Source organism: Oncorhynchus masou, chromosome 28 (assembly GCF_036934945.1).
Source record: "Oncorhynchus masou masou isolate Uvic2021 chromosome 28, UVic_Omas_1.1, whole genome shotgun sequence".
Classification (NCBI taxonomy): domain Eukaryota; kingdom Metazoa; phylum Chordata; class Actinopteri; order Salmoniformes; family Salmonidae; genus Oncorhynchus; species Oncorhynchus masou.
The window spans coordinates 12079216-12096256 of record NC_088239.1 but is presented as its reverse complement, the minus strand read 5'-3'; the positions used below and the strand labels follow the sequence as shown (position 1 = coordinate 12096256).

Sequence of the window (17041 nt, the reverse complement as noted above, 5' to 3'; positions counted from 1 at the left end):
ACCATGTTTACTGGGTGGCAGGGAGGCTTAAACTATGGATGCTGGGAGGCTGAAACTATGAATGCTGGGTGGCTGGGAGGCTGACACTATGGATATTGGCTGGCTGGGAGGCTGAAACTATGGATGCTGGGAGGCTGAAACTATGAATGCTGGGTGGCTGGTAGGCTGACACTATGGATATTGGCTGGCTGGGAGGCTTAAACTATGGATGCTGGGAGGCTGAAACTATGAATGCTGGGTGGCTGGGAGGCTGACACTATGGATATTGGCTGGCTGGGAGGCTGAAACTATGGATGCTGGGTGGCTGGTAGGCTGACACTATGGATATTGGCTGGCTGGGAGGCTGAAACTATGGATGCTGAAATTATGGAAACTGATAGGCTGAAACCATGTTTACTGGGTGGCAGGGAGGCTTAAACTATGGATGCTGGGTGGCTGAAATTATAGATTCTGGGTGGCTGGGAGCTGAAACTATGCATACAAGGTGGTTGGGAGGCTGAAACACTTGGTACTGGGAGGTTGAAACTTTGGATACAGGGTGGCTGGGAGGCTGACACTATGGATATTGGCTGGCTGGGAGGCTGAAACGATGGATGCTTGGTGACTGGGAGGCTGAAACTATGGGTGCTGGGTGGCTGGGAGGCTGACACTATGGATATTGGCTGGCTGGGAGGCTGAAACTATGGATGCTGGAATGATGGAAACTGATAGGCTGAAACCATGTTTACTGGGTAGCAGGGAGGCTGACACTATGGATGCTGGGTGGCTTGGATGCTGAAATTATGGAAACTGATAGGCTGAAACCATGTTTACTGGGTGGCAGGGAGGCTGAAACTATGGATGCTGGGTGGCTGGGAGGCTGAAACTATGGATGCTGGGTGGCTGACACTATGGATATTTATTTTTTATTTTTTATTTTACCTTTATTAAGCTAGGCAAGTCAGTTAAGAACAAATTCTTATTTTCAATGATGGCCTAGGAACAGTGGGTTAACTGCCTGTTCAGGGGCAGAACGACAGATTTGTACCTTGTCAGCTCGGTGGTTTGAACTTGCAACCTTCCGGTTGCTAGTCCAACTCTCTAACCACTAGGCTACCCTGCCGCCCCAGGTGGCTGGGAGGACGATGGATGCTTGGTGACTGGGATGCTGAAACTATGGATGCTGGGTGATTGGGAGGCTGAAACTGTGGATACTGTGTGGCTGGGAGGCTGAAATATGGATTCTGGGTCGCTGAAACTATGGATGTTGGTTGGCTTGGATGCTGAAACTATGGATACTGGGTGGATGGGAGGCTTAAAAAATGGAAACGAGTTGCTGGGAGGTTGAAACTATGGATGCTGCTTCGTTGGGAGTCTTATTAAACCTACTCTTGGAGGCTCAGTGGCTGAAAATATAGATACTATGTGGCTGGGAGATAGAAACTAACTCTAGGAGGCTGTGAGGCTGAAAGTAACTCTGGGTGGCTAGGAGGCTGTAGGCTGAAAGTAACTCCGGGTGGCTAGGAGGCTGTAGGCTGAAAGTAACTCCGGGTGGCTAGGAGGCTGTAGGCTGAAAGTAACTCCGGGTGGCTAGGAGGCTGTAGGCTGAAAGTAACTCTGGGTGGCTAGGAGGCTGTGAAGCTGAAAGTAACTCTGGGTGGCTAGGAGGCTGTAGGCTGAAAGTAACTCCGGGTGGCTAGGAGGCTGTGAGGCTGAAAGTAACTCCGGGTGGCTAGGAGGCTGTAGGCTGAAAGTAACTCTGGGTGGCTAGGAGGCTGTGAAGCTGAAAGTAACTCTGGGTGGCTAGGAGGCTGTGAAGCTGAAAGTAACTCCGGGTGGCTAGGAGGCTGTGAAGCTGAAAGTAACTCCGGGTGGCTAGGAGGCTGTGAAGCTGAAAGTAACTCCGGGTGGCTAGGAGGCTGTGAAGCTGAAAGTAACTCTGGGTGGCTAGGAGGCTGTGAAGCTGAAAGTAACTCTGGGTGGCTAGGAGGCTGTGAAGCTGAAAGTAACTCCGGGTGGCTAGGAGGCTGTGAGGCTGAAAGTAACTCCGGGTGGCTAGGAGGCTGTGAAGCTGAAAGTAACTCTGGGTGGCTAGGAGGCTGTGAAGCTGAAAGTAACTCTGGGTGGCTAGGAGGCTGTGAAGCTGAAAGTAACTCCGGGTGGCTAGGAGGCTGTAGGCTGAAAGTAACTCCGGGTGGCTAGGAGGCTGTAGGCTGAAAGTAACTCTGGGTGGCTAGGAGGCTGTGAAGCTGAAAGTAACTCTGGGTGGCTAGGAGGCTGTAGGCTGAAAGTAACTCCGGGTGGCTGGGAGGCTGTAGGCTGAAAGTAACTCCGGGTGGCTGGGAGGCTGTAGGCTGAAAGTAACTCTGGGTGGCTAGGAGGCTGTAGGCTGAAAGTAACTCCGGGTGGCTAGGAGGCTGTGAAGCTGAAAGTAACTCCGGGTGGCTAGGAGGCTGTAGGCTGAAAGTAACTCCGGGTGGCTAGGAGGCTGTGAAGCTGAAAGTAACTCCGGGTGGCTAGGAGGCTGAAATTATGGATGCTGGGTGGCTGGGAGGCTGAAGCTTGCCCTGGGAGTCTGGGAGTCTGAAACTAACTATGTTATTAACCAGAAGTAATTATTCAGAGAACGCTGTGTTTATGAGGTGTATCAGAGAAGGATTGTGTGTGTGTGTGTGTGTGTGTGTGTGTGTGTGTGTGTGTGTGTGTGTGTGTGTGTGTGTGTGTGTGTGTGTGTGTGTGTGTGTGTGTGTGTGTGTGTGTGTGTGTGTGTGTGTTTATGGGCCCTATAACCTTGGCATAGGGTTTAATGACATGTTGTTCAAGGCTGCTATTGGTTAACGTTTGACTTCACCTCTCTACACAGCTCTTTTTCTAGGATGGTATCAGCAAATCAGGGGGGACTTGAATCTATCCAGATCCATGTGGTTGTTAGTCTTACACCCTAGCTGTGGGAAATGTTAACACAGTAATATCATAGTGATATATCTCATCTGATGTGTGTGTGTGTGTGTGTGTGTGTGTGTGTGTGTGTGTGTGTGTGTGTGTGTGTGTGTGTGTGTGTGTGTGTGTGTGTGTGTGTGTGTGTGTATTTCAGCGGTTCAGAATGAAAGAGATCGTATCAGCTCCAGAAGAAGCATTCAGGACAATCAGGATCTCCTACCTATCGCTGTTCTTGCCCAGGCGGAGTCCCTGTCTCAACATGTAACACACACACACACACACACACACACACACACACACACACACACACACACACACACACACACACACACACACACACACACACACACACACACACACACACACACACACACACACACACACACACACACACACACACACACACACACACACACACACACAGAGGACAAATACAATTGCTCTAAGCAATCATGTAGAAGGTGGTTAAAATCATCATGAGAGTCTCCATTCATCTGTATGACAGCTTCCTTCTCTCTCTAGATCAATGTATCCAGTCCCAGGGGTGCAGTAGATGTGTCAGAACAGAAGTCAGCTGGTGTGGGGGATGTCTGTGACTCCATGAGACAACAGCTGCTTGTGTTGGTGGAATGGGCCAAGTACATTCCTGCCTTCGGAGAGCTGCCCCTGGACGACCAGGTACACAACCTGACTAGGCTAGGACAACTACATGACTACCAATAAGTGACTGACCAGGTACACAACCTGACTAGGCTAGGACAACTACATGACTACCAAGAAGTGACTGACCAGGTACACAACCTGACTAGGCTAGGACAACTACATGACTACCAAGAAGTGACTGACCAGGTACACAACCTGACTAGGCTAGGACAACTACATGACTACCAATAAGTGACTGACCAGGTACACAACCTGACTAGGCTAGGACAACTACATGACTACCAAGAAGTGACTGACCAGGTACACAACCTGACTAGGCTAGGACAACTACATGACTACCAAGAAGTGACTGACCAGGTACACAACCTGACTAGGCTAGGACAACTACATGACTACCAATAAGTGACTGACCAGGTACACAACCTGACTAGGCTAGGACAACTACATGACTACCAAGAAGTGACTGACCAGGTACACAACCTGACTAGGCTAGGACAACTACATGACTACCAAGAAGTGACTGACCAGGTACACAACCTGACTAGGCTAGGACAACTACATGACTACCAATAAGTGACTGACCAGGTACACAACCTGACTAGGCTAGGACAACTACATGACTACCAATAAGTGACTGACCAGGTACACAACCTGACTAGGCTAGGACAACTACATGACTACCAATAAGTGACTGACCAGGTACACAACCTGACTAGGCTAGGACAACTACATGACTACCAATAAGTGACTGACCAGGTACACAACCTGACTAGGCTAGGACAACTACATGACTACCAATAAGTGACTGACCAGGTACACAACCTGACTAGGCTAGGACAACTACATGACTACCAATAAGTGACTGACCAGGTACACAACCTGACTAGGCTAGGACAACTACATGACTACCAATAAGTGACTGACCAGGTACACAACCTGACTAGGCTAGGACAACTACATGACTACCAATAAGTGACTGACCAGGTACACAACCTGACTAGGCTAGGACAACTACATGACTACCAATAAGTGACTGACCAGGTACACAACCTGACTAGGCTAGGACAACTACATGACTACCAGGAAGTGACTGACCAGGTACACAACCTGACTAGGCTAGGACAACTACATGACTACCAGGAAGTGACTGACCAGGTACACAACCTGACTAGGCTAGGACAACTACATGACTACCAAGAAGTGACTGACCAGGTACACAACCTGACTAGGCTAGGACAACTACATGACTACCAATAAGTGACTGACCAGGTACACAACCTGACTAGGCTAGGACAACTACATGACTACCAATAAGTGACTGACCAGGTACACAACCTGACTAGGCTAGGACGACTACATGACTACCAGGAAGTGACTGACCAGGTACACAACCTGACTAGGCTAGGACAACTACATGACTACCAGGAAGTGACTGACCAGGTACACAACCTGACTAGGCTAGGACAACTACATGACTACCAAGAAGTGACTGACCAGGTACACAACCTGACTAGGCTAGGACAACTACATGACTACCAGGAAGTGACTGACCAGGTACACAACCTGACTAGGCTAGGACAACTACATGACTACCAGGAAGTAACTGACCAGGTACACAACCTGACTAGGCTAGGACAACTACATGACTACCAGGAAGTGACTGACCAGGTACACAACCTGACTAGGCTAGGACAACTACATGACTACCAGGAAGTGACTGACCAGGTACACAACCTGACTAGGCTAGGACAACTACATGACTACCAGGAAGTGACTGGCACTGGACTGGAACAAAACAGTGGTTGTCAAATTTTTGCCACGACTCAATTAAAGCATTTTGAATGTGCCTGTGACCTTCCAGAAACACACAGTAATGTTTCTGGCTTCAGTCCGTAGCTAATGGTTTACAGTCAAATGAGGCTGAGATGTTTGTAGCCGGTGTTTGGTCACTCATGTCCTTGTTTCTCATGCTGTGTGTGTGTTTTGTTTTTGTGTGTGTGTGTGTTTGTCCAGGTGAGTCTGCTCAGAGCTCATGCAGGGGAACACCTTCTACTTGGGGTCGCCAAGAGGTCAATGCCTTTTAAGGACTTCCTGCTTCTTGGTAAGAACTGACCAATCACCTCTCTTTTATGCCTCAGTAACACCCAGTCAAAACCTGCCATACTGCTTTGCCAATCTTGTTTTGAGTCTAACAGGTCGTTGCCCTGCAAGACTGTTATATACCCTGATAATCATTGACCAAGGCTTTATCTATGGAGGCCTCTGACTTAAACACTTCTTATCAGAGATGAAAATACCTAGAACACATGGATTGCCCCTACAGATGATTTGTAGATGGTAAAACTATCCAGATAACGAGTTAGTAAGTGGTGGTACATACACACAACGCAGGTACTAACACACACACACGTTGTACAAATTAATAACAGACTAAATGTACTGCACTGACACAAATGTTTTAGCATGCTTATAGAGAAGGGCACTCAAAATGTACTGCACTGACACAAATGACCGATGATTGGTTGAAAGAAATTGATATTAGGAAGATTGTGGGAGCTGTACTGTTAGATTTCAGTGCTGTCTTTGATATCATTGACCATAACTGGTCCTGAACATCTCTAAAAGAGCATTGTATTTGGTAAAAATCATTCCAGAATTTCTAGACCTCAGCTGAATATGGTAATGAATGGTGAACAAGTTGAGGAGACTAAATGACTTGGTGTTACCTTAGATTGTAAACTGTCGTGGTCAAAAGATATATTCAATGGTTGTAAAGATAAAGAGGGGGTCTGTCTGTAATAAAGGGAGAGGTCTGTCTGTAATAAAGGGAGAGGTCTGTCTGTAATAAAGGGAGAGGTCTGTCTGTAATAAAGGGAGAGGTCTGTCTGTAATAAAGGGAGAGGTCTGTCTGTAATAAAGGGAGAGGTCTGTCTGTAATAAAGGGAGAGGTTTGTCTGTAATAAAGGGAGAGGTCTGTCTGTAATAAAGGGAGAGGTCTGTCTGTAATAAAGGGAGAGGTTTGTCTGTAATAAAGGGAGAGGTCTGTCTGTAATAAAGGGAGAGGTCTGTCTGTAATAAAGGGAGAGGTCTGTCTGTAATAAAGGGAGAGGTCTGTCTGTAATAAAGGGAGAGGTCTGTCTGTAATAAAGGGAGAGGTCTGTCTGTAATAAAGGGAGAGGTTTGTCTGTAATAAAGGGAGAGGTCTGTCCGTAATAAAGGGAGAGGTCTGTCTGTAATAAAGGGAGAGGTTTGTCTGTAATAAAGGGAGAGGTCTGACTGTAATAAAGGGAGAGGTCTGTCTGTAATAAAGGGAGAGGTCTGTCTGTAATAAAGGGAGAGGTCTGTCTGTAATAAAGGGAGAGGTCTGTCTGTAATAAAGGGAGAGGTCTGTCTGTAATAAAGGGAGAGGTCTGTCTGTAATAAAGGGAGAGGTCTGTCTGTAATAAAGGGAGAGGTTTGTCTGTAATAAAGGGAGAGGTCTGTCCGTAATAAAGGGAGAGGTCTGTCCGTAATAAAGGGAGAGGTCTGTCTGTAATAAAGGGAGAGGTCTGTCTGTAATAAAGGGAGAGGTTTGTCTGTAATAAAGGGAGAGGTCTGTCTGTAATAAAGGGAGAGGTTTGTCTGTAATAAAGGGAGAGGTCTGTCTGTAATAAAGGGAGATGTCTGTCTGTAATAAAGGGAGAGGTCTGTCTGTAATAAAGGGAGAGGTTTGTCCATATTAAAGAGATGCTCTGCTTTTTTGACACCACACTCCACAAAACAAGTCCTGCAGCCCTAGTTTTATCTTGTCTTGATTATTGTCCAGTCATGTGGTCAAGTGCTGCAAGGAGAGACCTAGTTAAGCTGCAGCTGGCCCAGAACAGAGTGGTACATCTTGCTCTTCATTGTAATCACAGGGCTAATATTAATACTCTGTACGCCAGCCTCTCTTGGCTGAGAGTTGAGGAAAGACTGACTGCATCACTTCTTGTTTTTTAATAAGAAACATACATATATTATATACATTAATGTGTTGGAAATTCCAAATTGTTTGTACAGTCAACTTATACACAGCACTGACACACACACTTATCCCACCAGACGAGGGTCTTTCACAGTCCCAGGTCCAGAACAAATTATTCCACCAGACAAGGGTCTTTGACAGACCCCAGGTCCAGAACAAATTATCCCACCAGACAAGGGTCTTTGACAGACCCCAGGTCCAGAACAAATTATCCCACCAGACAAGGGTCTTTGACAGACCCCAGGTCCAGAACAAATTATCCCACCAGACAAGGGTCTTTGACAGACCCCAGGTCCAGAACAAATTATCCCACCAGACAAGGGTCTTTGACAGACCCCAGGTCCAGAACAAATTATCCCACCAGACAAGGGTCTTTGACAGTCACCAGGTCCAGAACAAATTATCCCACCAGACAAGGGTCTTTGACAGACCCCAGGTCCAGAACAAATTATCCCACCAGACAAGGGTCTTTGACAGACCCCAGGTCCAGAACAAATTATCCCACCAGACAAGGGTCTTTGACAGACCCCAGGTCCAGAACAAATTACCCCACCAGACAAGGGTCTTTCACAGTCACCAGGTCCAGAACAAATTCAAGGAAACGTACAGTATTATACAGAGCCATGAGTGCATGGAACTCCCTTCCATTTCATAGAGGACAAGTGAACAACAAACCTGATTTAAACAACAGATAAAGCAACACCTCACGGCACAACGCCTCTCCCCCATGTGACCTACTTGGTGTGTGTATGTACTGACATGTGACCTACTGGTTGTGTGTATGTACTGACATGTGACCTACTGGTTGTGTGTATGTACTGACATGTGACCTACTTGTTGTGTGTATGTACTGACATGTGACCTACTGGTTGTGTGTATGTCCTGACATGTGACCTACTGGTTGTGTGTATGTACTGACATGTGACCTACTGGTTGTGTGTATGTACTGACATGTGACCTACTGGTTGTGTGTATGTACTGACATGTACAGTATGTGTAACTGATAGATGAACACACAAACACAAACATACACTACATTTTAATGTTTTTAAATGTACTGTACGTAAATTGGATAGGCTTTTGTCTGTAATGTTTTATTCGTTATGTGTCGGACGCTAGAAAGACTAGCTGTCAACCAAAAAATAAACAAAAAAATCTAATCACTAACAGACACACAAACAGTACATCCCTTATAACACATGGAAAACACACACTCAATCCCCCTCCCAAAACACACACTCAACCCCCCTCCCAAAACACACACTTCTCCCTCTCCCTCTCCAGGTAATGGGTGTGTGATCCATGGCAGCAGTGCGCAGCCAGAGATTGGCCGCGTAGCTAACCGTGTTCTAGGTGAGCTGGTCCTGCCCTTCCAGGACATCCAGATAGACGACAATGAGTATGCTGCTCTCAAGGCACTCGTCTTCTTTGACCCTGGTAAAGCACTTGAACGTTTCTCGAACCAGGCAACCTTCCATACTGTATTTTCACACTTTTACATACCACACACACCTACACACACCACACACACCCATACACATCACAGACACCACACACACTACACAATAGCTTCATTTATTCAACTGAACAAAGTTAATTTGAATGGTTTTGTTAATCATTGACACGTGACTGTTCTCTGTTCCTTTTGTTCCACCCAGACACCAAAAGTCCTCACACATTCCTTTCATATGATTCATCAATACATTTTCTCCCTCTCCATCCATCCCTTCATCCATCCATCCCTTCATCCGTCCATCTCTCCTTCTGTCTAGATGCCAAGTCTCTGCGTGACCCGTCTAAGATCAAGGCGATGCGTCTGCAGGTCCAGATGAGTCTAGAGGACTATATTAACGACCGTCAGTATGACTCCAGAGGGAGGTTTGGAGAGCTGCTGCTACTGCTGCCTACTCTACAGTCCATCACCTGGCAGTTGATAGAACAACTGCAGTTTGTTAAACTCTGTGGCCTGGCCAAGATAGACAACCTACTGCAGGAGATGCTGCTGGGAGGTGGCTGTATGATAACATCATATTAATAATATTGTTAAGAAATATAGATGTTGTGACGCTTCTTGGAGGTGAGTAGTAGTGTATACATTTAATGGTAAATATATTATCCTGTGTCCTGATTGGCTGGTTTGTCTGCCTGTCTCCAGGTCTGGCATCAGAGCCCGCCCACCTGCACCAACCAGGCCACACCCAGTTAGCCCAGGACCCTTTGCCTGGACACACACTGGTCATCAGCGCCATGCCTGCTACACACACTTCTCAGACAGGTAGGATATACACACACACACACACACACACACACACACACACACACACACACACACACACACACACACACACACACACACACACACACACACACACACACACACACACACACACACACACACACACACACACACACACACACACACACACATGCTTGAAGTTGTTCTTCAGATAGGCAAGATTCATGGGCATTCACTGGCAAGAAACCATGACTGCTCCATATTACCCTCTCTGTCCCTCTGGTGTGGCTAATCTCTCTCTCTTTCTCTGTCTCGTTCTGTCTCTCTCTGTCCCTCTGGTGTGGCTCATCTCTCTCTCCCTCTGTCCCTCTGGTTTGGCTCATCTCTCTCTCCCTCTTTTTTTAAATTTTATTTATTTTATTTCACCTTTATTTAACCAGGTAGGCTAGTTGAGAACACCTTTATTTAACCAGGTAGGCTAGTTGAGAACAAGTTCTCATTTACAACTGCGACCTGGCCAAGATAAAGCATAGCAGTGTGAACAGACAACACAGAGTTACACATGGAGTAAACAATTAACAAGTCAATAACACAGTAGGAAAAAAAAGGGGAGTCTATATACAATGTGTGCAAAAGGCATGAGGAGGTAGGCGAATAATTACAATATTGCAGATTAACACTGGATTGATAAATAATCATGTACAGGTAGAGATATTGGTGTGCAAAAGAGCAGAAAAGTAAATAAATAAAAACTGTGGGGATGAGGTAGGTGAAAATGGGTGGGCTATTTACCAATAGATTATGTACAGCTGCAGCGATCAGTTAGCTGCTCAGATAGCTGATGTTTGAAGTTGGTGAGGAGATAAAGGTCTCCAACTTCAGCGATTTTTGCAATTCGTTCCAGTCACAGGCAGCAGAGTACTGGAACGAAAGGCGGCCGAATGAGGTGTTGGCTTTAGGGATGATCAGTGAGATACACCTGCTGGAGCGCGTGCTACGGATGGGTGTTGCCATCGTGACCAGTGAACTGAGATAAGGCGGAGCTTTACCTAGCATGGCCTTGTAGACGACCTGGAGCCAGTGGGTCTTGCGACGAATATGTAGCGAGGGCCAGCCGACTAGAGCATACAAGTCGCAGTGGTGGGTAGTATAAGGTGCTTTAGTGACAAAACGGATGGCACTGTGATAAACTGCATCCAGTTTGCTGAGAAGAGTGTTGGAAGCAATTTTGTAGATGACATCGCCGAAGTCGAGGATCGGTAGGATAGTCAGTTTTACTAGGGTAAGCTTGGCAGCGTGAGTGAAGGAGGCTTTGTTACGGAATAGAAAGCCGACTCTTGATTTGATTTTCGATTGTAGATATTTGATATGAGTCTGGAAGGAGAGTTTGCAGTCTAGCCAGACACCTCTGTCCCTCTGGTGTGGCTCATCTCTCTCTCCCTCTGTCCCTCTGGTTTGGCTCATCTCTCTCTCTCTCTTTCTGGTGTGGCTCATCTCTTTCTCCCTACATCCCTCTGGTTTGGCTCATCTCTCTCTCTCTCTCTCTCTCTCTCTCTCTCTCTCTCGCTCTCTCTGGTGTGGCTCATCTATCTCTCCCTCTGTCCCTCTGGTGTGGCTCATCTATCTCTCCCTCTGTCCCTCTGGTTTGGCTCATCTCTCTCTCCCTCTGTCCCTCTGGTGTGGCTCATCTCTCTCTGCCTCTGTCCCTCTGGTTTGGCTCATCTCTCTCTCTCTTTCTGGTGTGGCTCATCTCTCTCTCCCTCTGTCCCTCTGGTTTGGCTCATCTCTCTCTCTCTCTCTCTTTCTGGTGTGGCTCATCTATCTCTCCCTATGTCCCTCTGGTGTGGCTCATCTCTCTCTCTCTCTCTCTTTCTGGTGTGGCTCATCTATCTCTCCCTCTGTCCCTCTGGTGTGGCTCATCTCTCTCTCCCTCTGTGCCTCTGGTTTGGCTCATCTTTCTCTCCTTCTGTCCCTCTGGTTTGGCTCATCTCTCTCTGCCTCTGTCCCTCTGGTTTGGCTAATCTCTCTCTCTCTTTCTGGTGTGGCTCATCTCTCTCTCCCTCTGTCCCTCTGGTTTGGCTCATCTCTCTCTCTCTCTCTCTCTCTTTCTGGTGTGGCTCATCTATCTCTCCCTCTGTCCCTCTGGTGTGGCTCATCTCTCTCTCCCTCTGTCCCTCTGGTGTGGCTCATCTATCTCTCCCTCTGTCCCTCTGGTGTGGCTCATCTCTCTCTCCCTCTGTCCCTCTGGTGTGGCTCATCTCTCTCTCCCTCTGTCCCTCTGGTGTGGCTCATCTCTCTCTCTCTCTGTCTCTTTCTGGTGTGGCTCATCTATCTCTCCCTCTGTCCCTCTGGTGTGGCTCATCTCTCTCTCCCTCTGTCCCTCTGGTGTGGCTCATCTCTCTCTCCCTCTGTCCCTCTGGTGTGGCTCATCTCTCTCTCCCTCTGTCCCTCTGTCCCTCTGGTGTGGCTCATCTCTCTCTCCCTGTCTCCCCCTCCATCTCCCCCCCGTCTCCCCCTTTCTTTCCCTCTTCTCTCTTCACAGCGTCTCCAGACACTCCTATCCCATCTCCTCCTCAGGGTCCATAGATTATCAAGTCAACTTCAAGCCCCTCCTTCCTGCCGGCTCCGCCTCCCACAAAGACATATCCCTCCCCCTCCCCCTGAGTGTACAGCACCCGACCCGCGAATAACAACTACAAAAAACTACAGAATGTCTGTTTGATGGGCAAAATACTAATTTGAGATATACATTCCATGCGTAACTCGTAAATCATGCATTCAATAGTAGTGTCAAAACCTGAGTTTGCCCTATGTGTGTAAAGTTGTAAAATATTTGATGTTTTCTACCCTATTTAATGCCATAGGTTTTCACTCCAGTTCGGTAGTCTACAAATGGAGTAATCTGTGTAAATTGTAGCATCTGTAAATCATTTGATTACTCCTAGTCTCTGCGCCTCTGTTATTATGGTGTAAATGACCGTATGTATTTAAGCTTTCCATAGGCTCATCATTGAAGATGGAGTGAGAGATTTGCTATCACCGTGTACATTATATACAGTATGTTTCTCAAAGTGATTAGGACTGTGTCTGTAACACATGGTGTTCACTTGTTGCCATGTTGCTTGTGGTGTGGTGCTTTACTGGAGCATAATGTATTTGTCAATAATATAACTAACTATATATTTAGTTCTTAATCAACTCTGCAGTGGCTTTAAGTCTTTTGAGATTACTGTTATAATATGATATTATATGAAAACTGCAGTTGTATTCAGTTGTATTTGTCAAATGAATCTTATTGAACTTCTTTAGACTGTCAAATGGTGTATACACTTTAGACAATGTAAGCTGTGTATTGTGATTATATCAGAACACTATTTTCATTGAATTGTAGCCTCTGCTTTTGTCTGCTTTTGCATGAACATGGACATAGTTCTGAAATAATACAGAGGTTGTCACGTTCTGACCCAAGTTCTTGTGTTATTTGTTGGTTTTCGTTGTTCGCCACACGGTACCGTTTCGGTTTTGTTCACGTTTATTCTTTTGTATTTGTGTTCATGTTGAGTTCTTTCATATTAAAAACCACGGACACTTTCCACGCCGCATCTTGGTCCGATCCTTGCTACACCTCTTCAGAGGAAGAGGAGGAAAACCTTTACAGAGGTAATAGAACGAACCCAGCAACCACGTTGTCCCACAGCAGAGACATGAAGGGTACTGGCTCCCCCATGTGGTTTGTTTAGATATAGCAATTCTGTCATCACTAGATGGCCAAGGTGTCAATATGGTCAGAGAGGATGAGAAAGTATGTGAGATATTTGTTATTAATTAATTGTATAGATAGATTCCATATTTCATTTGCTCCATGACCTTTCCCAGACTGTTCCTATAAATGTTCTATTGGTCTGGGTTATATGGTGTGTGTCCATGGGTGGATTGGTCTGGGTTATATGGTGTGTGTCCATGGCTGGATTGGTCTGGGTTATATTGTGTGTCCATGGGTGGATTGGTCTGGGTTATATTGTGTGTCCATGGGTGGATTGGTCTGGGTTATATTGTGTGTCCATGGGTGGATTGGTCTGGGTTATATGGTGTGTCCATGGCTGGATTGGTCTGGGTTATATGGTGTGTCCATGGCTGTATTGGTCTGGGTTATATGGTGTGTGTCCATGGCTGTATTGGTCTGGGTTATATGGTGTGTCCATGGCTGGATTGGTCTGGGTTATATGGTGTGTGTCCATGGCTGGATTGGTCTGGGTTATATGGTGTGTCCATGGATGGATTGGTCTGGGTTATATGGTGTGTCCATGGCTGGATTGGTCTGGGTTATATGGTGTGTCCATGGCTGGATTGGTCTGGGTTATATGGAGTGTGTCCATGGCTGGATTGGTCTGGGTTATATGGTGTGTACCCATGGCTGGATTGGTCTGGGTTATATGGTGTGTACCCATGGCTGGATTGGTCTGGGTTATGCTCTGTTTGTTGATGTGAGTTGAGTGAAAGCTCATTTTGCCCCCTCATCTAAAAGAAAATGAGAAAAACACAAAAATAGTCTAGAAATAAATATGCCTCCATATAAACTCTACCCTTACTGAATGTTTTAGTGTGTTATGTTCACACTCAGTCTTGGGTAGATTACTTTCCAAATGTAATCCATTACAGTTTCAGTAAGTAACTTTTGGATTACCCAAAATCAGCAATGTAATCTGATTACTTTTAGTTACTTTTAGATTACTTTCCCCTTAAGAGGCATTAGAAAAAGACCACAATGAATATTACCAACTGAACAAAATGATTGCGGGATAAATCAATGCTAGAGTTTACCTACCTTGCCAAAATTTTGCATTTTAGTTTATGGGTTATGTAGGCATCTTCTTACCCATTGCTTTCTACTTCAATACAGATAAGACAACGATTAGGCTATTCCTTTACATTAATTATAAACTATGTCTGTCAGATTTCCAGTCATTCCAATTCATTTTAATTTTCAAGAATAGGACTCAGGAAATGTGGAAATATAGATCAGCCTAATTATTTTAGCTGAGCGTAATCCAAAAACGAACGGTTTAGTAGCCTACACTGTTGTTCATTTTGTTGTAATGGAGGACTGGTTGGGCTCATTGCTTCGAGTAAAAAAATAAATGCTGGTGTCACAGAATGACTTTGAGCACTACCGAAAAATGCAATTTGCATGTGAAAAATGAAGATCATGTGCTGCATTTGCTCTAGGCCTATTGTTTACCTTTAGGTTGGTGACACGTTGATATCTTGATAATATGCAACTGTTTAAATATATCAAAAGTGTGCAAGTTTGAGGATGTGTTCATTATGCCTGTGGAGATTTTTTTTAACCAGCACGAATTAGATTGTAAGTGGAGCACAATATGGGTGAGTTTAGAAGAGAAGCCTCCCTCAAACTGTTATTCCATACTGAAGGCTGGGATCCGCAATATGCAGCTCTTGCAAGAGCGCACTTTTCACTGTCTGTCCACTGGTCGCAAAAACAATGATTGATAGGCAGTGTAAACTTCTTAAATTCAACCATTATTGGGTTAAAATACACACATACATTTGTGAACAGCCATCCTGTGAAGGACCTCATCCTCCTCTTCTGAGGAGGAGTAGCGAGAAGGATCGGAGGACCAATGCGCAGCGTGGTAAGTGTCCATAATGTTTAATCAAAACACAACAGAATACTGGAACAAAACAATAAATGTGAATAAACGAAACAGTCCCGTGTGGCAACAAGCACTGACACGGAAGACAAACACCCACAACTCAAAAGGGAAACCCAGGCTACCTATGTATGATTCTCCATCAGGGACAACGATTGACAGCTGCCTCTGATTGAGAACCATACGAGGCCGAACACAGAAATCCCAAATTATAGAAAAAGGAACATAGACATCCCACCCAACTCACGCCCTGACCATACTAAAAGAAAGACATAACAATGGAACTAAGGTCAGAACGTGACACATCCACAACAACCACAATCTGTAATGCGCAAATAGCTAAATGAGAGAGCAGCAGTGTGATTCATGTCAATGTGCAATGTGGATATCAATAAGAAGTGATATACGTGTTGTCAGTAGTCTACTCCACTGTTGTTGTCGACCTCCCAGGCGTTTATTCAAATTGGATGCGACTGCACAAAAAAGCCTATTCTTGTTTTTTTTCACAATCCATCAAACGCATTGGTTTGTCATCATAGTGGTCTCTGACTCAAGCGGAACAAACGTAAACTTTTTTCAATGCTAATTTGAATGTCATTGAACAAAATGTGTCATATATATTTGTTTTCCACAAACAGCCTTTCTGAATGTAAAAATAATCCTAGAAGCAATCATTTAATTTTTCAAAAGTGTCTGTAATCTGAATACACTATTTGTTGCTGGTAAAGTAAGGGATTACTAATATAAAATAATATAAAAATGTTTAAATGTAATCCGTTACTTCCCAACCCTGTTTACTCTGATGCCTGTCCGACTCCATTCTGTGTGTGTGGGAAGGAGAAGATGGTGTCTGAAATCAACATGGCTCTCTATCAACTCTATAATGAAGTAGAAAATCATGTCAAGTTGAAACAACATTGCATGGTGTGTGTGTGTTTCTGTGTTTCTGTGTGTGTTTGTGTGCATGTGTTTCTGTGTGTGTATGTGTATGTGTGTGTGTGTTTCTGTGTGTGTGTGATTCTGGTTCCTGTCGCAGACAAACCTGTGTGTTAAAATTCTGGTCACATATCTCATCTCAGACAACCCCCCCTTGCTCCCACCCCCCTCCACACACACACACACACACACACACACACACACACACACACACACACACACACACACACACACACACACACACACACACACACACACACACACACACACACACACACACACACACACACACACACCGTTCGTCTCATGACTGACAGCTCTGTATTACCACCCAGCAGGCACATGAAGGGATGGAAGAATGTAGGAAGGATGTAGGGTGGATGTAGGGTGGATGTAGGAAGGATGTAGGAAGGATGTAGGGTGGATGTAGGGTGGATGTAGGGAGGATGTAGGGAGGATGTAGGGAGGATGTAGGAAGGATGTAGGGTGGATGTAGGGTGGATGTAGGGTGGATATAGGGAGGATGTAGGGAGGATGTAGGGTGGATGTAGGGAGGATGTAGGGAGGATGTAGGAATGATGTAGGGTGGATGTAGGGAGGATGTAGGGAGGA

General features: G+C 45.5%; 1 protein-coding gene across 4 annotated transcripts in view; it reads left to right on the top strand.

Moving 5' to 3' along the window:
• LOC135517161 (hepatocyte nuclear factor 4-gamma-like) overlaps positions 1-13414 on the top strand; it is a 38865-nt gene extending 25451 nt beyond the window's left edge. For 2 of the 4 annotated variants that reach the window (XM_064941217.1, XM_064941214.1), the window contains exons 4-10: positions 3074-3180; positions 3442-3597; positions 5596-5683; positions 8870-9022; positions 9358-9600; positions 9741-9860; positions 12364-13414. In XM_064941217.1, the coding sequence (XP_064797289.1) occupies positions 3074-3180; positions 3442-3597; positions 5596-5683; positions 8870-9022; positions 9358-9600; positions 9741-9860; positions 12364-12407 (911 nt within the window). In that variant the 3' untranslated portion in view covers positions 12408-13414. Of the gene's footprint in view, positions 1-3073; positions 3181-3441; positions 3598-5595; positions 5684-8869; positions 9023-9357; positions 9601-9740; positions 9861-10261; positions 10589-12363 lie in introns of those variants that run through there. The other 2 variants (XM_064941215.1, XM_064941216.1) reach the window with 2 other exon arrangements.
• Positions 13415-17041: the final 3627 nt, after the last annotated feature.